The 26,023-nt window shown below is 37.2% G+C and overlaps 1 protein-coding gene across 2 annotated transcripts; it reads left to right on the top strand.

The window, feature by feature from the left end:
- The first annotated feature begins 209 nt into the window (after positions 1–209).
- Positions 210–17,113, top strand: LOC126617951 (callose synthase 5-like). Of its 2 annotated transcripts, none has more exons than XM_050286032.1 (42): positions 210–917; positions 1,028–1,128; positions 2,548–2,669; positions 2,773–2,869; positions 3,666–3,776; positions 3,893–4,018; positions 4,111–4,203; positions 4,534–4,625; positions 4,733–4,859; positions 4,959–5,096; positions 5,183–5,259; positions 5,368–5,446; positions 5,528–5,653; positions 5,758–5,872; positions 7,146–7,480; positions 8,085–8,137; positions 8,259–8,319; positions 8,421–8,502; positions 8,582–8,631; positions 8,753–8,839; positions 9,478–9,600; positions 9,698–9,793; positions 9,883–9,966; positions 10,037–10,197; positions 10,599–10,722; positions 10,817–10,911; positions 11,061–11,178; positions 11,295–11,446; positions 11,890–11,999; positions 12,083–12,208; positions 12,276–12,344; positions 12,603–12,792; positions 12,895–13,012; positions 13,103–13,222; positions 13,309–13,424; positions 13,539–13,622; positions 14,091–14,203; positions 14,307–14,536; positions 15,143–15,940; positions 16,106–16,156; positions 16,256–16,441; positions 16,564–17,113. In XM_050286032.1, the coding sequence occupies exons 1-42, from the start codon at positions 722–724 to the stop codon at positions 16,798–16,800; spliced, it is 5,769 nt and encodes a 1,922-aa protein (XP_050141989.1). In that variant the 5' UTR covers positions 210–721; the 3' UTR covers positions 16,801–17,113. The 2 variants fall into 2 exon arrangements, with proteins under 2 accessions (XP_050141989.1, XP_050141995.1); XM_050286038.1 differs by having other exon boundaries at positions 3,893–4,022; positions 4,115–4,203.
- Positions 17,114–26,023: the final 8,910 nt, after the last annotated feature.

Genomic DNA, 26,023 nt, shown 5'->3' with positions numbered 1-26,023 from the left:
GAACTTACATGAAACGGGTACATATACGGCCAACCATCCATCCCAAACCAACCAACCATTCAAAATTATTGGTTATTCCATTGTTTGCTTTCCCTCCCTCCGAAAACGGTGTCCTTCCTTCCATCCAAAACCATTTCTTCTAATTTCTAAATCTCTCTCTATCTCTCTCTCTCTCTCTCTCATTGGAGTCATATATCTCGCTTTAGCTGCGTCTGTAAACTCTTACATTGGAGTCATATATCTCGCTTTAGCTGCGTCGGTAAACTCTGTAAATGCCGAAACAATGCACACACCAGTCTGTTAGAAATTAGAATCGTTTCGCTTCCTTCACACCAACAAACCAAACAAACTCTCTCTCTCTCTCTCTCTCTCTCTCTCTCTCTCTTCATATTGTTTGATTTTCTTTGAATTCATATATGATATTCTCTACCTGCGCCGACCTCTACGTACGTACGCATGATCACATTTTCTTCGATTACAAGATCGCATCGCAGCATGGTAAATGAGATGTACGTACGCAATCGCATTTTCATGCCTTTTCTCGGAAACCAAACACATTTTCTTCATTTCATTCTAATGCGAATTAATTTGGAGTAGCTAGCTTAGCTAGGGAGGCAAGCCAAGCGTCGCACTACGTCTGCTACTACTAGTAGAAGAAGAAGAAGATCCAGAATTACAGAGGAAGTGCTGATCGATCAAGGGGCCATTGATTGATTGATTGATGTCAAACCTGGATCCGCCAGGCCCTAGCGGGCCGCAGGGGCTGACGAGAAGGCCGTCGAGGAGCGCAGCCACCACCACCTTCTCCACTGAGGTGTTCGACAACGAGGTCGTCCCTTCCGCTCTCGCCTCCATCGCTCCCATCCTCCGAGTGGCCAACGAGATCGAGACCGAGCGTCCTCGCGTCGCCTATCTCTGTACGTCGTCGTCTTGATTAATTAATACTAATATTGTACTTAATTAGGTCTTGATTGCATTGCACATGTACGGGGTTTGTGAAAATGTGTGTACGTGTGTGTGTGAATAGGTCGGTTCTATGCGTTCGAGAAGGCGCACCGACTGGATCCGAGCTCCAGCGGCCGTGGCGTCCGCCAGTTCAAGACTTCGCTCCTCCAACGACTCGAGAGGGTAATAACTCGTTTCATTTCTTCATTTTTTTCCATCCATTAATCGCTTCATCGTATTCCTGCGTATATTGATTGATTATGGATTTAATTATTAATCAATTCTGGCCTGGCCCCCTCCTCCTCCCTCATTTAAAACTACTTTCATTGATCAATTAAATAATTATTAAATGATGTATTTGTTGGTTTGTCATTCGAACTTATATAGACCTGTCAATTTTCTTTATCAACCTTAATCTTAGTTGATTATGTTCTGAACTTTTATAATTAGTCAATTTCTTTCTTGAATTTTAATTTTAACCGATCACTCCTTAAAATTTTATGAATAGCCAATTTTCCCCCTAGCCCTTGATTTTAAAAATTTTCATTCAACTTTCATCCATCCAATCTTCCATTCTTTTTGCCTTACACAGTTATTATGTGTTGTTTGCATGACTAAAATGAATGGAAAATTAGATGAAAATTTTTAAAATCTAGCGTCAAGAGGGAAATTGGCTATTTATAAAAGTTCAGAGGATAATCGGCTAAAATTAAAGTTTAATAAGGAAAATTGGTAGCTCTAAACAAGTTCAGAAGTAAATTCGACAAATATGCCTTATTAGTTAACTATAATTACGAAATTAAATGGGTTGCTCCATGGATTTCTAATTTTTCAATTTAAATGAAGAAAATCATAGGGATTTATTAAAAAAATTTGCATGAACAATTTGCATTTTGATACCTACTCCACCCTTAGAGTAAAACTCAAATTTTAGGTTCTAAACTTACCTCAACTTGCTCCAACCCTTGAGACAAATATGAGTTAAAACTTACATCTCATTTTTGGGCCAAATTTAGCCAGGATTCCCTCATGTATTAGTGGGGTTGGCTCACCATATATGTATATTTTATTTAGTTTTATATTTATAAATTCATTGAATCTAACGGTAAAAAAAATATCTAACATTCCAAATTCAAATCCAACGGCTAAAGTACTTAAATTTTTTTTTTATGTGTTTCATATTCTTTCGTAATGTTCCACGAGTTTCATGGTGTCGATTTAGTAATTTTTCAATATTTATCGGAATCTAAATATTTTTATATTAAAATGTTCATAAAATTAAATTAGGATAGTCTATATAATTTTTTTTTAAATATTACTTTAGGAAAGAAATTATCCTAAATTAATTCTTTAATAATCTCGAGCTAAAAATTTAACTCAGAAGGTTGGAGGAAAAAAACTGTTTCTAGGTTAAAAATTTTAGATTTTAACCAAAGGTTGGAGATGATCTAATTAATTTTTTTGTTTTTGTTTTTGTTTTTTTTTTGTGGAAACCATGGTCTAATTTGTTTGGGCTTCCTGTTGATTTGAAATAGCGATTTAATTGTATTTAATAACAGAGAGAGAATGAAATGAAATATGAATGGATGTTGGATTTTATAGGACAATGCATCAAGTCTGAATTCTCGGGTGAAAAACACAGATGACAGAGAAATTAAAAGCTTCTATCAGCAATATTATAAGCATTATGTCAGAGCTCTTGACCAGGGCGAGCAGGCTGACAGGTGAATAATCCCTAATTATAATCTTCTTCTTCTTCTTCTTCTTCTAATTATTTAATTACTTAATTAATTGTATGCTGAAGTGAATTCCAAATTCTCAAAACAGAGCCCAACTGGGAAAAGCCTACCGCACTGCCGGGGTCCTTTTTGAAGTGCTTTGCGCTGTTAACAAGACTGAGAAAGTTGATGAAGTTGCTCCTGAGGTTTGTAATTAACTTTACCTCCACTTCTTATTATTATTATTATTATTATTATTATTATTATTATTATATATGTGAATGTGTCGGGACAAGATTATGAACAAGAATATCCGAGATAAAAATTGAAGATAAGATGAGAGAAAATTGGTTAAGGTGGTTTGGACATGTCAATCGAAGACCTACAAACGCTCTTGTTAGAATATGTGATTACGAGATAGAGGTTTAGGGCTATAGGGGTAGAGGAAGACCTAGAAAGACTTGAAAGAAACTCTAGGAAAAGACTTGGACTACTTGTGTGTGTAATGTACCTCAAAAGGATTCTTCATTGCTTAATGGGTTCTTTTCTCTCTATTTTAAGAACAATGGTAGCTCCTCTTGTTTGCAATGATAACTCTCAAACATCTGGAAACAATAAACATTTTTCTGTTACTCTGCAGCAAAACCTGCAAATCTGCCCATGTTTTACTTGAGATATATAACATAGGAATTCATTTGATGCGGTTTATCTAACACATAGTAGAGCTACGGTCTTATTATTTGAATTTTTCATGTATTGATATATCAGTTTGATTGCTGTTTAGCAATTACGGCTAAACATCCTATGACAGAATATTCTACCGAAAGCAGGAGGAGTGACAGCATAAACACAATGCCCTTTTTAACTAACCTTGTTCTTAAAGTATAGAAGAATCCATTGATCAATGACGGAAACTAGAGAGTGACTTTTGCAATTTCAGTTACATAATGATTCCAATATCCAATTGGGTTTGCCATAAAAATATTTTAATGCTTTGAGCAGATCATTGCGGCTGCTAAAGATGTACAAGAAAAGACAGAAATTTATGCTCCCTATAACATTCTTCCTTTGGATTCTGCTGGTGCTACACAGTCTATCATGCAACTTGAAGAGGTATTACACCCTTGATATTTATCCTGATAGTGGTCATATTCTTTGGTACCTTATATTCTTATTCTTTGGCGCCTGGTTGGATCTTATTGAATGTTTTTTCTGTTTCCTTGTTAAAGGTTAAGGCTGCAGTCGGTGCACTATTGAACACTCGTGGTTTGAACTGGCCTAGTGCATTGGAGAACAGTCACAAAGCTGGTGATCTCGACCTCCTTGATTGGCTGAGGGCCATGTTTGGATTCCAGGCATGTATAAAAATAACCGATTTCAATGGTTAAGATTCACTCTATGACCTTGAAGAAATTATTAACTCATTTGCCTATTTTGATGGCTACAGAAAGACAACGTCAGGAACCAGAGGGAGCATTTGATATCCCTACTTGCAAATCCTCATATAAGGCTTCATCCCAAACCCGAACCTCTTAATAAGGTATGTTGGCTGTGTCAATTGAATTTTTCATCACAAAAGTTTTACTTTTATGTGATCTGTTGATAGTGACCGGATCAACTAAGTCGATGCATACCAGAGCTTGTATTGTTAGATTCAGATTTATGGATTCATGTGATAATGTGATGCCTGTGCATGTGGTCCAGTATAGTTTCTCCTTTTGATGCTTTGAATTCCTTTCTGATTTCTTCCAAATTTTTTATTGTTGATTTCACTGTTGTGCTCAAAGCACTATCTTTTTATGAAAAATATTCCCCTTTGTGTGCTTTTTAGCTCTTCCTGGCTTTCAACCAAGCTCATCCTTTTTTGCAGATGGATGATCGAGCTGTTGATAAAGTTATGGGAAAACTTTTTAAGAACTACAAAACGTGGTGCAAATTTTTGGGAAGAAAACATAGTTTGAGGTTAGATACTACAGTATCTGCAACAATTGTAATTGGTTCATGTTTCAATTATTTTTATTTTTGCTTTATGCTTTACGTTTTGGATCTTATGCTTGATCTCCATGCAGGCTTCCCCAAGGTCAGCAAGAAATACAGCAAAGGAAGATACTGTATATGGGTTTGTATCTTCTCATCTGGGGTGAAGCAGCGAATGTCCGCTTTATGCCAGAATGTCTGTGCTATATTTTTCATAATGTAATGATCTGTGGGTTTCTTTTTCGGTTAACCTATTTCTGAGTAATTATGAAAATTATGTGCTGACTTCTTACACATTGATGCCAACTATACATTCAGATGGCATATGAACTCCATGGCCTGTTGGCTGGAAATGTCAGCATCGTTACTGGGGAAAATATAAAGCCTTCTTATGGTGGGGATGATGAGGCTTTTTTACGGAAAGTTATAACCCCCTTGTACCGTGTAATTGAAAAGGTATGTTGCCTCAGAAGCATGTGCGTTGTTAAGAAGTTTCAGGCCCTTATGCTATACACATGAGGATGTTTGTTATGATGTTCCAGGAAGCCAAGAAGAGCGAAAATGGAAAAGCTCCTCACATAGCTTGGTGCAACTATGACGATCTCAATGAATATTTCTGGTTTGTGTTATCAATATTTTGAGTTAAAGACTGGGATTTTATTTCTATCTAGGGCCTCTTATTCTATTTAAATTGAGATGATTTAGATTTAAATTTACTTACTTTCAGGTCGTCTGATTGCTTCTCTCTTGGTTGGCCCATGCGTGATGATGGTGATTTTTTCAAATCAACGCGTGACTTGGTGCAGGTACTCTTTCATTTTGAACCATTGCCACCCCTTTTCTTATGTTAGTTTTCTCGAACTTGTATAAAAGAAATCTCGTTCCAGGGAAGAAAGGGCTCTAGAAGAAAATCTGGAAGCACAGGAAAATCGTATTTTATTGAAACTCGGACATTTTGGCACATTTTTCGAAGTTTTGACCGGTTTTGGACCTTTTACATACTGGCTTTACAGGTATTTATTTACAACACAATGGATAAATTCTAAAATGACACCATGTCCCCTGGTCCACTATGAATGTCTGTTTCAATAATATATTATTTGGAACTGGATAACAGGCTATGCTCATTGTTGCTTTTAGAGGGATTTCACCATTGGATATTTTTCAAAAGAATGTCTTGAGAGATCTATCAAGTATTTTCATCACAGCAGCGTTTCTTCGCGTCCTTCAAAGTATGGCATTCTAACTTAAAACTGCAGTTCTCAAATGTTGTATCTATGTTCGTATGCTACAAGAGCTATTATGTGCCTGAGCCAATAATTAATTTTCTTAGAAGTTTCACTATACTTTGTGGAGAACAATTTCTTGTAAGCTGTTGGGGCCAAAAGGACTAATGTTGTGACAAACGGCCTTTCACTAACTATATAAATGAAGATGCATAGATCAGAGTTTGTTTCTATTTTCGATGAAACTAGAAGGAAAAGAAAAGCTCAGGTCATGCATGCTTTAGTTTTCTGGCTGATCGATATAATACTTCGGCTCTTACACAAATATGGTTAGGGAGAGAATTGAGTGTAGAATCTTTCCAGTTTAGTCTTTTGGACATATCTTTTTATCCATACTATTATAGAAAGAGGATCCCCCCACCTGGTCTCTATACATTTGTTGCCTGGAATGCTCCTCATTAACCATCCCAAAACCAGAGTTTCTAGGTGATATACGTTTTTGGCTTAATATGGCTCACATCTACGTTTCAAGGTGGGGATTTCCCCCCATTCACTATGACTTCCTGTTTCAGTAATATATGATTTGGTGGCACCAAGGGCCTTTTCTTGTATATCCTACATTCCTACTCGATGGACAACCCTTCTCTTTCTCCTTTCATCCTGCCATATGCAATTGGGAGGCGAAAGTACATCTAGTGGTTCGCTTGTTAGCTTGGATTATTTTACATGGAAGGGCTAACCTCTTCTGAGTTCAGGGATACTTCTTTCGTTGCAATTTTTTTTCTTTTTCAAATTGGAATGTAGCTTTTACTTGTCCTTTGTTTCTTTCCTTTTTCTCTATTGTTTTTAAGGTTGTTGGTGCTGTTTGAGTTCTCCAATTCTCAGCTCCAGTGAACGTCTTTTCCATTCTTTTATACCTGTTTCTCCTTTCGTAATGAACTTATTTTTTTCATGTAGAAAACAATATTTTGAAAGAAATATGAACTAATCATGCAGCTATGATTTTCCATCGAGAGAACCAAATATTTAAGAAGCAAAATATGTGAAGGAGACTAGGCGTAATGGAGGCTTATTAGAAAAGGATTTTTCTTAAGCTGAATAGTTTTGAACCCATTGTGGAAAGCATTGTCCAGATCAGATGTAATTGTTGGCTGTTGCCCAGTATTCCTTGCATAACTTCTTTTGAGTTTTTCACTCATTCTTCCACTGTTTTGTATGTATTCTTTCGAGTGAGGTTTCTATCAATGTGTTCTCATATCTACTTCTTATTTTGATGTAGGCATTTTGGATATTGTTTTGAACTTCCCGGGATATCATAGGTGGAGGTTCACTGATGTGCTGCGAAATATTCTCAAGATAATTGTTAGTCTTGCATGGGCAATCATTCTTCCACTGTTTTATGTGCATTCATTCCAGAATGCCCCTAAACAAGTTATGGATTTACTGTCATTCCTGAAGAATATCAATGGTGTTCCTCCTCTATACCTTATGGCTGTTGCAGTATATTTGCTGCCAAATTTATTAGGAGCAGTTTTGTTCCTTTTCCCGCTGCTCCGCCGTTGGATTGAAAACTCAGACTGGCATATCATTAGGTTCCTCTTGTGGTGGTCACAGGTATTTCTGTTTCCTTGATCATTCTCTTGCAAAATTTGTACTATGTTTTACTTGTGTTTGACTTAACGAATAGCAGTCTGTTATGAAATAATCTTTTGATTGATGCTGGCTAATGGTTAGACCATACCAGTGCATGAGACCAAAAGTACTATGTGGTATCTAAAATCCATTTACCTAGTCATATTCATCCATATGATTAATCCTAGTATGGGGCTGAGATCTTGGAGTTAATGATAAGTTTTTTCATGGTCATCGCTATGCATTGTATCTGTTAAGCACAAATGTACTTGCAGAGTTTATGAACTTGGTGCTATCTATTTGGATGGATTAAATTAGCTTCTCTTAATATTGACATTAGTTACTTTCTAGGCATGACTTGGTGTACTTACAAAGTTTACTTCATATTATTTCCAGAGAAACTTTTGGTGTGATTACTTCTTTTCTGTGAAAAAAAGGGAACTTTTGCATGAAAGACCACAGAACTTTTGTTTTGTTTTCTCTGTTTTAAATAAAAAATAACTCTTTATGTTTCTCTGGCATAAAAAAATTAATTGCTCATGGACTATGCTGTAAAAGATTTTGATTAATCTTTATCTTTCTACAGCCAAGAATCTATGTTGGGAGGGGAATGCATGAAAGTCAATTTGCCCTTATTAAGTGAGTTTGACGAGGAACACGCACCCAATTCCATCCTAACTATATGCCTTAGCTTCTTGTTTTCTTTTGGGGTTGGTTGTTTCAGATTTTCGTTTGTTCTGATTTCCTATCCAACTTTCAGGTACACTATTTTTTGGGTGCTGCTTTTGGCTTGCAAGTTTACAGTTAGCTATCTTATCCAGGTGGGAGTTGTCATATAACATTGTTATGATATTTTAGATTCCTTTTATGAATTATATTTTAATAATTGTGTTCTTAATTTTCTGTCCTATCCTTTTTCCAGATAAGGCCGTTGGTGAAGCCAACTAGAGACATTATGAACATTCGTCGTGTAGATTATCAGTGGCATGAATTTTTCCCTAATGGTAAATCATTTGTATTGCTTTAATCTTTGCATGATTTTCAACTTGCGGTTTTATGCTAAGTAATCCTTTATTGATGCAGCTCAAAACAACTATGGAGCAGTTGTGTCACTCTGGGCACCAGTAGTCTTGGTGTGTATCTTTTCCCATATTTGAATCAATCTCTTGACAGTTTTCTGAGTTTATCAGGGTATAAATTTCTTACAATAACTTTTATAAACCATCTCATACTATTTCATGAATTTAAATGCAGGTTTATTTGATGGACACTCAAATATGGTATGCTATTTTTCAGACTTTGTATGGTGGTGTTGTTGGCGCATTCGATCGCCTAGGAGAGGTGATCCTTCAACTTTCTTTGTCTCTGCTTCTCTGTCTCTCCCCCCAATTAATTTTCCCTATTTTCAAAACTATTTGTTACCTCTTGTCTCATATTGTGTATTCATGAAATTATACATCTGCTAAGATAAAATTGTCCGACTTCTGTTCTCTGTCATTCATGAAATTATACATATGTTGAGATAAAATTGTCTGACTTCTGCTCTGTCATTCTTTGTTACTGAACACGATACCTTGGCCAATTTATCTAGTTATGTTTTTAATTTGCAAAAGAAAAGTCATAGGTAAATGTGGTACCATTCTAGTATACTTCTCTATTTGGGTTTGAGAATTGAATCTAAGTTTGTCTAAAATTTCAACACAATCTGTTGCATTGTTCCCATATCAATTTGGCAGACTTTTTGAGAGAAATTAACATGGATCATATTCTAAACCAAATTAAATTTACACTTATCTGCCTAAATATGTGTTGCTCAAGACGACAATCATGTAGTTTACTCTATCAATGGCTTTATTCAAGGCATGCTTCTTTTTAGATATCTTTACAAACAGGTGTATTCTAGTTGAACGGTAGTCTTTATATGCCCTATCTTTACTTTGTCTCTGATTTTTATGCATATATTTTTTTGCCTTTTACAGATTCGAACACTGGGTATGCTAAGATCAAGGTTCCAGTCTCTACCCGGTGCATTCAACACATACCTAGTGCCTTCAGATAAATCAACAAAAAGGGGATTCTCTTTCTCAAAGCGTTTCGTGGAGGTTGATTAATGTTTTTACAACTTCATATTAAAGTAAAACCTTTAAACACACTTATAATTTGCACACATATTTAGCATTCATGATTTCCTGGCTGTAGATTACAGCAAGCAGGAGAAGTGAAGCTGCAAAGTTTGCTCAGTTGTGGAATGAAGTGATCTGTAGCTTCCGTGAGGAAGATCTCATAAATGACAGGAAATGCTCCCCAACATAATTATATTGTTCATTTCTTCAGCCTCTTATTCATCATGGGGTAAAAACTAAACTGGGTTTGTTTACTTCAGGGAGATGGATTTGCTGCTAGTTCCGTATTCATCAGATCCCAGCCTGAAGATAATTCAGTGGCCGCCCTTCTTGCTTGCTAGCAAAGTCAGTACAGTTCTTTTAAAGTCTTGTTTTAGTTACTAGGTTTTATTGTTGACTTTGTCTACCTTTACAGATCCCAATAGCATTAGATATGGCAGTTCAATTTAAATCGAAGGACTCCGATCTCTGGAAGCGGATATGTGCGGATGAATATATGAAATGTGCTGTGATTGAATGTTATGAATCTTTCAAACATGTCCTTAATACTCTGGTAGTTGGAGACAATGAGAAAAGGTTGGTACTGCTATATAGTGTTTTGTTTTTTAATATTAGTGTTCAATTTCTTGTACTACCCAAGCATTGGATAAGACTGATATTTGGGCCTTTACAATTGCATGCTAACAGTATTTAGAGCCTTCAGTGTGCTAAATTCATTCCACCATTCACTACTTTGGACCCCCATCCTCTTTTCCCGCGGATAATAATTTTGTGGCTAATCAGTAGTGTCCTATATCGTTGATGCTTTCCTATAAATTGAGGTTCTCATAGTATAATGTAAGGCTACCACTTGAAAGGAAGTGTGCTCAATTTCTTCATTTTCGTTTTGTTAAGCAGTGTCGATTATTCAAGAACAATAGAGAATTCATCTTATTTTGATCATTACGAAAAATTCTGATTGGGTTATTATCTGACAGGATAATTGGCATCATCGTGAAGGAAATTGAAAGTAACATTTCAAAGAATACATTTCTTGTAAATTTTAGAATGGGTTCCTTGCCCACTCTTTGCAAGAAATTTGTAGAGCTTGTGGGGATCTTGGTGAGTCATATATGAAGGAATAATTAATTCTGCAGTATGTGCTCGTTTTGGCTATTATCTTAATAAAAACTTGCCACTTTCTTTCATGTTGTAGAAAGATGGTGATGCATTCAAGCGATCTTCAGTGGTGTTGTTGCTTCAAGATATGCTGGAAGTAGTCACTCGTGATATGATGGTGAATGAGATCCGGTAGGTAAACTTAGTAAAATAATTTTTGTAGTAGTAAAATAATTTTTGGTGTAAAATATTTAATTTGTTAAGTTAAATAATCATAATGATTGAATGCTTCCCATATAAATCTTAACAATTCTTGCATTTCCTCGTGTTATATTTTGTAGAGAGTTGGTTGAAGTTGGTCATAGTAGCAAGGATGCTGGAAGGCAACTCTTTGCTGGAACTGATGCAAAACCTGCAATATTGTTCCCTCCTCCAGTTACAGCACAGTGGGAAGAACAGGTAAGTGTATAAAACTACTTAATTATTTCAGTCTTTTTTTTTTTTTTGGTAACAATACTATGACAGTTAATGTAATGTATGAAATCTGACGCACCTCTTGCTGATTACAATTTCAGATCAGACGCCTCCATCTGCTGCTAACAGTTAAGGAATCTGCCATTGACGTACCAACAAACCTAGAAGCACGTAGAAGGATTGCATTTTTTACAAATTCATTGTTCATGGATATGCCTCGTGCTCCCCGCGTCCGTAAAATGCTTTCATTTAGGTTTGTTATGTTCATATATATGAGCTATTGAGCTTAGGTGATATCTGAGTTCCATCAAGTCAATTCTTCCTTAAAACAAGTTGTTTGGGTCTCATTTTGCTAGTGGAAAGTCCATCTGCTCGGTTATTTTCAATTGAATGTGTGCATCCTTAAATTATTGTATTAGAAAGCGTCGTGACTTACAAAATGACCAAGGTTCCAATTACTTTATTTGGTTTCTCTTTCTGATGTTTAATCAGTGGGAGCAGCAAGTTTCATATTTTTGTTTCTTTCTACGTTGAGTTGAAAATAACTGTAATTTCTTTATCATTAAAGACATATCACATATGAAGCCTTTGGGTTTTCCGATGGGCCAATGTCCTGAATAACAGGCCAAGGTTTTCAGCTTTCAAATGTCTTTTTCATAAAATAATTTCCATTTTACGTTGTTGCCCCATTGACAGCATCATGACGCCATACTATAGTGAGGAGACTCTGTATTCCAAATCGGACCTTGAGATGGAAAATGAAGACGGTGTATCAATCATATACTACTTACAGAAGATTTTCCCAGGTTAGTAAAACTATATTTAACATGCTTGACTCTTTTGAAGTCAATGTGTGAATGATTTGACAGCCGTTTTGTGACTTTTCTAGATGAATGGAATAACTTCATGGAGCGACTTAATTGTAAAAAGGATAGTGAAATATGGGAGAATGAAGAAAATGTTTTGCAGCTTCGTCATTGGGTCTCCTTGCGAGGACAAACGCTCTGCAGGACTGGTATTTGATTTATCATCTTCTTCTCTATCAAGTTTTATTTCTGGTACTAATTGCTTTGATGTTGCAGTTAGAGGAATGATGTATTACCGACGAGCTCTGAAGCTTCAGGCTTTTCTTGACATGGCCAATGAAACCGGTAAGACTAAGAGCATGGTACCTTTTTCTCTCCTAATGTTTAACTAGTCATTGTCAAAATAAAAAAGAAATCAACGTATGTGAAATATAGTGCCATCATGCCTAAGGTCTCCACCTTACTCAAGTATGCAAAGAGTGGATACTCTTTTCCACTTTCATTTTTTTTTCACTCTTTTCATGGTACACAGTCGAGTGTCTAGTGAAGTTGTTATTGTGGAGGTAAATATGTTGGTTTCTAAGTATTTTGAGTTATAAGCAGAGATACTAGATGGCTACAAAGCAATCACGGTTCCACCAGAAGAAGAAAAGAAAAGCCAGAGATCTCTTTATGCTCAATTAGAAGCAGTGGCTGACCTTAAATTCACCTATGTTGCTACCTGCCAAAACTATGGCAATCAGAAACGCAGTGGAGATCGACGCGCAACAGACATCTTGAATCTGATGGTTAAGTATGTAATCTGTCTGATAAGTCAAAATATTTGCAATTTGATTTCTTAGTGTTACTGACCTCATTTTCTTGAAGAATCTTATTCCTTATTTTTCCCCTATAGTTATCCTTCTCTTCGGGTTGCATATATCGATGAAGTTGAAGAGAGTGACGCTGCTAGTGGAAAGGTGCAAAAGGTTTACTATTCTGTCTTGGTCAAAGCTGTTGACAATCATGATCAGGTAATCCTTTGAACTTTTTTACAGAACCACCATGTTCACCATGTTGCCTTTTGTACGTAAAACACTAATTATTTTCTTAATTCTCTAAAGGAAATATATCGTATAAAGTTGCCTGGTTCGGCAAAGATTGGTGAAGGGAAACCCGAAAACCAGAACCATGCTATAATTTTTACTCGAGGAGAAGCTCTTCAGGCCATTGACATGAACCAGGTGAAACCTATAGGAGTCTTGAATTATGATAAGTTCTATTTTAACTTTTCAGTCCAACTGAGATGTACTTTTCCAATTTCTTGTAGGACAATTACTTAGAAGAAGCTTTTAAAATGAGAAACCTTCTTGAAGAATTTAATGAGGACCACGGAGTACGTCCTCCTTCAATTTTAGGTGTTCGTGAGCATATCTTTACTGGAAGGTTGGTTACGTGTTAGCTTTTTCTTTTACTTTTAATTAACATTTGGAGATTGTATCACTACAATTGTGTCCTGTACTCCTAAGAAATGTGATTCCTATCTTATGTGAACTGCAGTGTTTCTTCATTGGCCTGGTTTATGTCAAATCAGGAAATGAGCTTTGTGACCATAGGTCAAAGAGTTCTTGCAAGACCTTTGAAGTATGTTTTCTCTTCCACTACTAAACTCTTTTAAGTAATCCAAAGCAAATTTTTAGAAAGATCTGAATCATTTTTATAATAGAGCAGTACCTTTTAGTCCCAAATGATTTGTTCAGATTAGATTTAATTAATAAATGAATGTTGCCATACTTTGGAGGTGTGTTGCATCTGTTGATATAAGTAGAAGATCTGAATTCTGTAGGGCATATTTTTATAACCCAATTTATTCCGGTGAACTATCTATCTAACCTCTCATGATACCCTTTTTCTCTAGTTTCCTTTCCTTTTCCATCTTGAGATCACTGTTTTTCTTTTTCTTTGATTATGTTGAATATGTAGGCCTCAGTTACAGACGGAATGGAAACTAAGATTCATGTGTCTCGGTGTTCGAAATGAAGTTCATATGATATATATTTGGTTCAATAAAGTTTTTAAGTCATTTACTTAGTAATTACCTATTGGTTTCAGGATCCGCTTCCACTATGGACACCCAGATGTCTTTGATAGAATCTTCCACATTACTCGTGGTGGCATGAGCAAGGCTTCCCGTGGCATCAATCTGAGCGAGGACATCTTTGCTGGTAACATTCGTGAATAAACACACATGCGCACACATGAATGTTTGCATGTGGGAAAGCACACACATCTAACATCTGATTTATGACATGAGTTCTTGCTGTGTAGGTTTTAATTCAACGTTAAGGCGAGGGAATGTTACTCACCATGAATACATTCAAGTTGGGAAGGGTAGAGATGTTGGGCTCAACCAAATCTCTCTCTTTGAAGCCAAAGTTGCTTGTGGTAATGGAGAGCAAACGCTTAGCAGGGATATCTACCGCTTAGGGCACCGTTTTGACTTCTTTCGCATGTTGTCCTTCTATTTTTCGACAATAGGGTTTTACATCAGCGCAATGGTAATCCTGTCTTTATATTTGACCTTTTATTTGCTGTTTTTAGTCTTAGACTGTTACTGTATTTGTTTATTCATTTTGCTGTTTTTCAGTGAAATCATCCTTGAATATGTTGACAAATAATTTCAGTGAACATTAAATCCTGCATGTCATGCTACATCAAGTTGATTCATTCAAATTGACGAGCTGTATCAATTAAAATTACCAAGAACTTCTCATGCTTAGAACTATTTAGAGTCTGAAGTTTTATGCCATGTCCTTTCCTCTACCGTTTCCATTGATAAACGTACCATTGTTTTGTCCTCTAATTTAAAAAATTGTGCCATTTGACGAACACAAGAAATTAGCATACATGTCTTAGAGCCTTTGGCAGCATAGATGGCTACGTTACATAAATACTAGGTGGTTGAAACTGTACAGATTTGTCATTTGTCTGGTTCAGTTGTATTTGATAAAGAAGCCTGGAAATCATATCCCTGTTATCTAAATGTTATGCTTTGCAGTCCTACATTATCCTTGTTCTTTGTGTAATGGGAGAAACTGAGCATTCTTTGTACAGTTCCTTCATTTTCATTTTCTTGCTAACATGAGCGTTTTCTTGTAATCCAGTTGGTTGTCCTTACAGTCTATGCGTACTTATACGGCAGACTTTACTTGTCATTAAGTGGAATGGAAAAGACAATTGTGAACTATGCCGCCACCAGGGGAAATAATGTTCTACAAGCAGCCATGGCTTCACAATCTATTTTCCAATTAGGTCTTTTGACTTCCTTGCCCATGATCATGGAAATTGGACTAGAAAGAGGGTTCAGAACTGCGTTAGGGGACATGATAATTATGCAGCTGCAACTAGCATCCGTTTTCTTCACCTTCTCTCTTGGTACCAAAGTTCATTATTATGGTCGAACTGTGCTGCACGGCGGTGCTAAATACAGAGCAACTGGTCGTGGCTTTGTTGTCAGGCATGAAAAGTTTGCCGAGAATTACAGGATGTACTCAAGGAGTCATTTTGTGAAAGGCCTTGAACTTATGGTACTGCTTATAATTTATCAGATATACGGTTCAGCAGTAACTGGTACAATATCATATATCTTCGTCACATTCTCCATGTGGTTCTTAGTGGTTTCGTGGCTGTTTGCTCCCTTCCTGTTTAACCCTTCAGGATTTGAATGGCAAAAGATAGTCGAAGATTGGGATGATTGGACAAAATGGATAAGTAGCCATGGTGGTATTGGTGTGCCAGCGACCAAGAGTTGGGAGTCTTGGTGGGATGAGGAACAGGAACACCTGCAGCACACTGGGGTTTTGGGACGATTTTGGGAGATTGTTCTTTCTCTACGCTTCTTTCTCTTCCAATACGGAATTGTGTACCATCTAAATGTGGCCAGGGGTGATAAAAGCATCATGGTAAACTTCATTCCGTTTCTTATTTACTTCTGTATTTGTTTCTTTTCTCTCAAAAAATGAGACAAGTTCCATACTCTTCGAAGCTTACAAGCCGTTCATAACTCCTTGTCTGCTTGCCAAATATCTTTATTTAACTGAAATTATCTTTATGTACACAAATTGCAGGTTTATGGTCTGTCATGGCTGGTCATTGTCGCTGGGATGATCATCCTAAAGGTTAGTTTTCAAGCTCTAATACTTTCTGGTTGAAAGTGATGTTTTCATAACTCTAAAATTTATTCCACTGAATGGTGAACTTTCACCTCAAAATCTTAGGTTGTGTCGATGGGAAGAAAGCGGTTCAGTGCAGATTTCCAGCTGATGTTCAGGCTTCTCAAGTTGTTCCTGTTTATTGGGTTTGTCGTCACTATTGGAATGCTTTTCGCTTTCCTCAGTCTTACTGTTGGTGACATCTTTGTGAGCTTATTGGCCTTCTTGCCTACAGGATGGGCGCTACTAATGGTACATGCCTCATATAACTTGAAACCTACTTTGCTTTTGTATAATATCCGTTATTTGCTGTTGTCCTCGACAATTTTACATGTGAACTTCTGTGTACGCTGGTGGTGTCGTTGCATGAGCAGATATCACAAGCATGCAAGCCGTTGGTGAAGGCCCTAGGAATGTGGGGATCTGTCAAAGCTCTAGCAAGAGGGTACGAGTACGTGATGGGGATCACTATACTTGCACCAGTAGTTGTTCTTGCATGGTTCCCATTTGTCTCGGAGTTCCAGACCAGGCTGCTATTCAACCAAGCTTTCAGCCGAGGGCTTCAGATCCAACGTATTCTTACTGGTGGGAAGAAGCACAAGTCAAACTAAACTCATTACCAGATTTATCGACCTAGCTAGAGAGATAAAAAGGAGATGACGGACAAATTTGGAGACACTTTTGTGTCGGGAAACCAGTAGAGAGCATGGAGATTCTGAAACTGAGTACTTAAATTCATTCCATGGCATGTAAAGCGACGTGTAGATTACATGAAACTGTAACGTAGTATTAGAATCCATCGTATATCGCATATATGAAATGTATAATGCATATATCCGAGGGCGTGGCAAAGCATATGCCAGTGCCATGTATACTGAGTACAATTTCTTGTTGCAGTAGAAAATAAAATGGATATTGGAGTAAGGTGATGAATCTTGTGTTATACGTTATGGCAGAAAAGAAAGGGACATGTACTTGAAAGCAAGGAAAACTAGATTGTTTAAGAAAAGGATAGACTGTTTAGGGACCTACATAGAAGGAAACCTCTGAAAAGATAACGTATGGTTCGTTTGATGATGATTTCGCTTTTGGTTATATTAACTCTTAAATTTTATTTTAATTTGTGTATTTGCTAAAACCAAAGGAAAAGCAGACGGGAGAAATGAAAAGTGTAAAAGAATGAAACAAAAATTTGAAAGTGAAATCAACTTAAAATAGTTTTTGGCTTTTAGTTTTCCTTAGCAAGTATGTCCGCGCGTTGCTGCGGGTTTTAAAGCAATATAAAACATATAAAAGGATACATATATATAATGTGGAACAAAATAGGTGTCCAAGGATGAGGTACTATTTACATAGATATGAAAATTCATTTTCAACCTTATTTACAATGAGGAACAAAATAGTCCAAGGGTGGAGTAATATTACATACATGAGTAACAAAATAGGTGTCCAAGGGTAGGGTTCTACATTTCTTCTCACATGTATGTTTTCTTTTGTCTGTTACATTACAGATTGGGAAATTGGAAGTTGTTAATGTAAATAAATGAGAGTCTTAGTGTAAATGAGTCTTAGTGCAAATGAGAGGACAAAATATAGGCTTGGTTTGAACTACAGATAAAAACAATGAAAGTAAGTTGAAGAGTATTGCTTTATTTAAGACAAAATGTCCTAAACTTTAAATCCTATATGAATCAAGTTTCTAAAACCATTCATATTCAAACCAATCAATTCAATCATGCTCAAACCAATTATGTGTAATACGTAAGGAAAAGTTAAAAAGTATATTTGGCACGTATAAATTAGCTCTATTTATATTGGTTAGAGTTTTTATGTGAGTTAGAAATATCCATTTGGTCGTTTCTTAGAAAAAAATGTCCCCAATTCCTTACTCTTACACCTTAAATCTTATGTTTGTACTCCTAAATTGTACAAAACAAAAAAAAGGTCAAACCTATGTACAAAAAATGTTATAAACTCAACAGTTGATATTTCTTTGTTCACACTATTTACCATGACAAAGTTACGAAACTTGAACAAAGGAATAGTACATGCTGTGAAAAGGCTACAAAACTTGTAATAGTAGAAAAATTAACTTGTTTCAACACCTAAAGGATTTACTACTTAAACATAGTTTGTTGTAACAGGCACATGGACAAACTCAAAAGAAAATTCCAAGTAAAAACCCAAAAACTTTTGTACAATCCATCGCAAGCAATGAAGAAAGTTAATAATGACACACCTTGACCCGGAATGTCCACTAGGACTCCGAATCAAGCAGTGCTGACCAACACCTGGAATGTGACGAAGCCATAAAGTGTGATAATATATAAAATGTGAATAAATTAAAATCTAAAAGTGCCTAAGTACACAAGTGCGCGGTGAGCGGATCTGGACCCTTTTCACATGCGATACAAAGCATAGGTATAGTACAGTAAGGTGAGATAATGATTATACCTTCATAAAAGACATCTGTGCTGAACAGTGCCACGAATCTTCGTTGATACGGAACTCTGCTGCTAGAACCTGGAGGGGTACAAAAACAAAAAAATGTGAGTGAGTGAAAAAAAACTCTTCAAACCAATTCCAACTACCAAAGATAGTAGCCCCTCGCTGTAATACTTGTTTAATTTCCCAGAAAATAACAGGCATGACTATAAATCAAAACCATAACCAAAATAATAGTCTTACAGTTATTCTACGTCAAATACCTTAACAGGAATGAGAAACCCAGGTGAAATAAACCAATAGGAAATAGCATGTTAGCCGGATCCACCTATCTTGTACGGTTGAATCAATATCTCATCCCATATATGCTAGAATCTCATCACATATCTCATCATAAATATATGCTAGCATCTCATCATATATCTCATCATAAATATATGATAGCATCTCATCATATATCATCACATATATGCTAGCATCTCATCACATATCTCATTATAAATATATGCTAGCTTCTCATCATATATGCTAGCTCGTAACATATCTCATCATATATGCTAGCATCTCATTACATATATCATCACATATATGCTAGCATCTCATCACATATATCATCACATATATGCTAGCATCTCATCACATATCTCATCATAAATATATGCTAGCATCTCATCACATATCTCATCATAAATGTATGCTAGCATCTCATCATATATGCTAGCTCATAAGTCGGAGTCACCTCTAGTGACCTGTACGACTTATCCATAGCTCAATAAGTATACTTGCACACGAGTCGGAACCACCTAAAGTGGTCTGTACGACAGAACTGGCTGTAAATAAATATGCTCAAGTGCTACGATCACATGAAGACTATGCGAATAATCGCGGGTCACCTACAAGTCGGAACCACCTATAGTGGTCTGTACGACAAGACTGTGCACCTACCTTGGATCCAAGTTGAGCGTAAGGTGCGGGAGGTGAACATCACATGAAGGACTATGCCCTGGCCACGGGCAAGAGCACTAACACCGGGTGCAGGTTTATGAGCTCTAAATACATCTCGTTTAGCTAAAGCAATCTCATATGACATATACAACTCATAGGCAACCTGTTCAACAATATCGGAGTTGCCTAAAACATAAATGTAGTCATGTCATAACTCAATCATTTCAACTAATACCATAACTCACCTGAACTTACCGGGGTGTCTTGAATTCACCTTTGCATTTCAGAGTGTTCACCCTTAATTATGTGCAAGTAACATACACGTGAATATACCAAGATGTAAATCTGAAATTCGACCATATCATGATATTTCCAAACATATAACATATATACAAATGGCATAAAATGCATAAATTGTATCGCCCCACTCCCGAACTAATTACCTTTACAAATAATTATCGGTAATAAACCCAACTAAACACTAGCTTAATTAACTATCATACTAACTATTTTTCACCTCAATGTTACGATTCTTCACACATTGATTTATAATCAACATTTAACCACTAAAACATAAGGTTTAATCTCACATTTTCCACCAATCTCCTTCACATTGCTCAATTTCCCAAACAAGGCTATTGTCTCAATTATTTAGTGTGGTAGTGATGAGTGTTGTGGTAATAAGTGGATGTAATGGGTGTGGTAGATGAATGTTTGGTAATGAGTGGAGGTAATGTGTGTAGTGGATGGATGTTTGGTAATGAGTGTAGTGGATGAGTGTTGTGGTAATGAGTGGATGTAATGGGTGTAGTGGATGGATGTTTGGTAATGAGTGGATGTAATGGGTGTAGTGGATGGAGCTCACGGCAAAGAATGGAAGGGAATGGATTTGTGAGATGTCATGCTTTGTTGTGGTGTGGTTTGTATATGTTTAAGGAGAAGGGATGGCTGAATGTTAAAGGAGAAAAGACCCCCATTTCCTTGCATGCAGAATTGTCCCCTTTGCATGTGTGTGTATGAATGATGTCTCCACACTGTGCATGTGTCTCTCTGCCCTCCAAGCTGTCCATGCACTTTGCCTGTGTGTGTATGCCCTCTTTTCTTCCATGTACCGTGCTTTATATTGTATCTCCACATGTACTAGCTGTTACATTCACACACACACATGCTCTTCATCATTTCAGCCACAAATCAGCCCATTCTTTGCCCATGCCATGCCTTTCTTTCCCATGTGTGTGCTGTCCATGTACTCATCATTTCCACTCCTTCATTCTTTATTTTCTGCTGCCCATGCCGTGCCTTTCTTGCTGTTTTCTCTCTTTATTTTCACATGTACCAGCTGTTACTCTTGCACACACATGCTCTTCATCATTTCAGCTACCAATCAACACCTTTTCTCCCCATGCTGTGTTCCTCTTTGCATGTGTGTGTGCTGTCTATGTTTCTTCCATGTGCCGTGTTCATCTTCATCATTTCAGCTAGCAATCAACATATTTTCTGTCATCACATGGCAGCTATGATGTTTGTAGTTGTAGATCAACACACTTGCACACACACATGCAGATTTCTAGCCTTTTAATCTTCAAAAGCGTCCATCCTCATGTCTCCATGCTTGCACTATCCAATCTTGGCCCAAAAATGCTCCAAAATGCTCCAAATAGCACTGTGTTGCCAACTTTGTTATTTGAACCTACAAACACACAAAAATAGCTTAAAGTACTAAAATAACTAGAATTAAACTAAGTAAATACCAAGAAACAAGCTAACTAAGTTGCATATATATGCTCCTATCACTAGACAAAACATGGCAGCGTGTCTAAGTTGTCGTAAACTCGAGAGAATCTACAACTTGATAGGTCTACTCCTCTGCGACATTCTCCAAATAAGGCTTCAAACACAGCCCATTGACCTTAAAATAGGTGACATTCTTGATGTTCTCTATCTCCACAACTCCATGGGGAAATATTTGAAGCACTTTGAATGGTCCAACCCATCTACACTTCAATTTACCTAGAAAAAGTCACAAACGTGAGTCATACAAAAGTACTTTCATACCTAGTTGGAACTCTTTCCGGAGAATTGCTTTGTCATGAAAGAGCTTAGTTCATTCTTTGTGGATCTTAGCATTCTCATATGCTTCATTTCTAAGCTCTTCCAACTCATTAAGTTGGAGCTTCCTTGCTACACCAACTTCATTGAGATCAAAATTGAACTTTTTTATAGCCCAATATGCACGGTGCTCGAGCTCTATTGGCAAATGACATGCCTTTCTGAACACAAATTGATAAGGGCTCATTCCAATTGTGGTTTTGTATGTTGTTCGATAAGCCCAAAGTGCATCATTCAACCTAAGTGACCAATCCTTCCTTGTAGGGTTGACGGTCTTCATCAAAATGTTATTTATTTCCTTATTGCTGATCTCCACTTGGCCCGAGGTTTGAGGATGATATGGAGTTGCCACCTTATGTTCGATGTTGTACTTCTTCATCAATGCCTCGAAAGGTTTGTTGTAGAAGTGGCTACCACCATCATTAATGATAGCTATCGGAGTTCCAAACCTACTAAAAATCATATTTTTGAGAACATTCAAAACAACCTTGTGATCATTAGTTAGTGTAGTTGCTGCTTCAACCTATTTGGATACATAATCTACTGCCACCAGTATGTATATGTATCCAATCCAAATGAGGATGGAAATGGTCCCATGAAGTTGATTCCCCACACATCGAACAGCTCCACCCCCAAAATGTTGTTCAATGGCATTTCATTCCTACGGCTGATGTTCCCCATTTTTTGGCACCTATCACACTTAGAACAAAAATCAAAGGCATCTTTAAATAATGTAGGCCAAAAGAAACCAGATTGTAAAAGCTTTAAAGCTATCTTTTTCGCACCGAAATGTCCTCCACATGCCAATGCATGACTGAATGTTAATATGCTTTGCTGCGCACTCTCCGGGACACATCTTTGGATGATTTGGTCAGGGCAATACTTGAACAAATATGGCTCGTCCCAAACATAGTGTTTCACCATTGAAAGGAACTTCTTTTTCTCCTGAAAAGTGAAATCATCTCTAATTACACCATAAGAAAGATAGTTAACAAAATCAGCATACCATGGCTCTTTTTCTTGAATGACAAAGAGCTGTTCATCCGGGAATGATTCGTTGAGAGGCAAAATTGATCCATCTCCATGGTTTTCATCAATGAGGCTTGACAAGTGGGTAACAACAACATTTTCACTCCCCTTCTTGTCTCGAATTTCCAGGTCAAACTCTTGTAACAAGAGTACCCAGCTAATCAAGCATGGTTTAACATCCTTCTTTGTCAACAAGTACCTAACAGTTGCTTGGTCAAAGTAAACAATTACTTTAGAGCCAACAAGATATGAACGAAACTTCTCTAAAGCAAAAACAACAGCAAGCAACTCTTTCTCGGTTGTGGAGTATTAGAGTTGAGCATTGTTTAATGTCCGGCTTGCATAGTAAATCACATGTGGGAGCTTATTCACTCTTTGACCTAAAATAACACCAATAGCATAGTCAGAGGCATCACACATTGATTCAAAAGGTAAAGACCAATCTGGTGCCATAATAATAGAAGCAGAGGTTAGTTCATGTTTCAAGGTGTTAAACGCATTCATACAATCTTTATCAAAGTGAAATACAACATCTTTAGCCAAAAGATTGCATAATGGACGAGTGATCAGGGAAAAATCTTTAATGAAATGACGATAAAAACTAGCATGTCCTAGAAACCTTCTCGCTCCCTTCACTGATGTAGGGGCTGCCATATTTGAGATGATGTAAATTTTTGCTTTGTCAACTTTAATTCCCTTGCAAGATATTACATGACCCAACACAACACCTTGTTTCACCATGAATTGATACTTTTCCCAATTAAGAACCAAATTTGTTTCCTAACATCTTTGAAGCACTAGAGAGAGATGGTTAAGGAAATCATCAAAAAAAGATAGAATTTTAGGGTTTGTTGATGGTGTAAATATTGAAAAAGATAAGGGGAATTTTTGTCTTAAAATGTTATAATTTTGTGTTCCATAGATGTGGAACCAGTCGTTCTAGGGGATGAAATGGAACGAAAAATCAGACAAAACTCGTTCTATGGGACAACACGTTCCACGATTTTTAGCGCACTAAACGTGGGATAGAACGCCTCGTCCCACTGCGTTTCGTCCCATTCCACGTACCAAACGGTACCTTAGGGTTTGGGAGACTGGATCTTTTTGTGTTTAGTAATGTTTAGGGTTTTTTATTTTATTTATTTTTTTATGAAGCGGTCATGTATTGCATTTCATAACAAAAAAAAAGTACAAAGGGAGGGCAAAAAGTTAGTCCAATTACAGGGAAAGATCATCCTCCAACAGTACATAGCTTTGGAATCCTCTGCAGCATAGCTTTGGAATCCTCAATAATATGTCCAATAGAAGACATATTAGTGACAGTATCCCTTAACGCTAAAATGATCTGAAGCGAGTCGCTCCCGAAAGTAACATTATGAAAACCCATTGTCGACGCCAACACCAAGCCATCCCTAAGAGCTAAAAACCTCAGCGTGAAAGGAAGAGGGGACAAAATCGAAATTCCTCCCAACCCGTGCAACAAAATTTCCATGGCAATCCCGCACAACAATTCCAATACCTCCCATCATGAGATCCTTAATCAAGGCACCGTTTGAATTAGTACTAATAAACTCATGCCACAAAGAAGTGACACGTGAAACAAAGATGTTTGGGACTTCAAACATGTTATTCCACAACCTTGAATTTCTTTCTCCCTAAATTGCCCAGTACAGCATCATGAAGAGATCAAATTTGGGAGCAAGAAGTTGCTTAACCAAGACTAGCGCCCAATCTTTCATGGGAGTCCTTGTATCACATCTTGGAAGATGACCAAGGGGGGACGATGGCTATATGCAGTGGGCAAAGTGGCATTCCCCCAACAAGTGAGCGGCAGATTCCTCATTTGAGTCACAAAGGCAACAAAATAAATCATTTGTAACCCGGTGCTTACCAAGATTGCTCTTCGTTGGAATAAAATTGTTTCATAGTTTCCACATCCCCATCTTGGTCTTTGGTGGCACTTTCGCTTGCCATATTTAATTTGTTCCAAAGCAAGGTGTATGAATTAGAATGGGAAGAGGAAGAGGCTTTCAAGGAGATCAAATAGATCCAGTTGTAGACAACATGGTATGCTCTTTTAACCAAGAATTTACCGCCTTTATTGAAATGCCAAATTAACCTGTCATCCAAATTTCGTAAGCTCAAGGGTTGGGAAAGAATTAGCTCCGACTCGACATCCGTGAAGGTCTCAGTTATGATTGGATTTTTCCATTTCTTCGAACTTGAATCAATAAGATCGAAGATAGTGGAAAGAAAGCAATTTGGGGTTTAGGAGAGAACACCCGAAATCGAGACGGAAAATGGATCTAGGCATCTTCCCAAATCTTTAACTTTTCTCCATTACCAACCTGCTAGCGGGTTCCCCTACTAAGAATCTCCCACGCATTGCAGATAATTTTACAACACAAGGAAGCCTCATTCTTAATTGGAGCTTCCATAAAAGAACAATTTGGAAAATATTTGGCCTTTAAAACCCGAGCAACAAGGGGGTTCGGTTCGTTTATAAGCCTCCACCCTTGCTTGGCAAGCATGGCAAGGTTGAAGGCATATAAATTCCTAAAGCCGAGACCTCCTTCACACTTCGGAGCACAAACTTTTTCCCAAGACATCCAATGAATTTTCTTCTCTCCATCCATCCCATTCCACCAAAAGGCAAAAATAAGGTGGTTAAGATCCTCTCAAAAATATCTTGGAAGAAGGAAATAATTCATAGTGTAGAGGGGATAGTTTGCGCCACCACTTTCATAAGAATTTATTTGCCCGCTAGACTTAGAAATTTCCCTTTCCAACTTCGAAGCTTCTTCCAAATTCTCTCCTTCAAAAAACCAAAGCATTGCCTCTTGTTTCTACCAACAAGAGTTGGAAGCCCTAAATATTTCTCATGCTTTGGTACACACTGAACCCCCAAAAGGCTAGCCAATATTTTTTGCGTCCTCCGTTTAGTATTACGATTGAAACAAACTGCATTTTTTGAAGATTAATCATCTGCCTTGAAGTTGCCTCATAAGAGCTCAAAATAGTGGTTATTTAGGCACACTCAGTTTCCTTTGCTTTGGTTATCATCGGCAAAAATAAGGTGGTTTATGACTAGAGCATTTTGACATAAAGAGATGCCATGGAGCAGACTTGCGTTGACACACCCCGACCCGGAATGTCCACTAGGACTCCGAATCGAGTTGTGCTGGCCGACACCTGGAGGGTAACGAAGCCATAAAGTGTAGTGATGTGGAAAATGTGAATAAATTTAAACCTAAAAGTGCCTAAATACAAGAGTGCGTTGTGAGCAGGAATGAACCCAATTCACAC

Source organism: Malus sylvestris, chromosome 1 (genome assembly GCF_916048215.2).
Source record: "Malus sylvestris chromosome 1, drMalSylv7.2, whole genome shotgun sequence".
Lineage (NCBI taxonomy): Eukaryota > Viridiplantae > Streptophyta > Magnoliopsida > Rosales > Rosaceae > Malus > Malus sylvestris.
The sequence above is the reverse complement of the archived record's forward strand: the minus strand, read 5'-3'. Positions and strand labels throughout refer to the sequence as shown.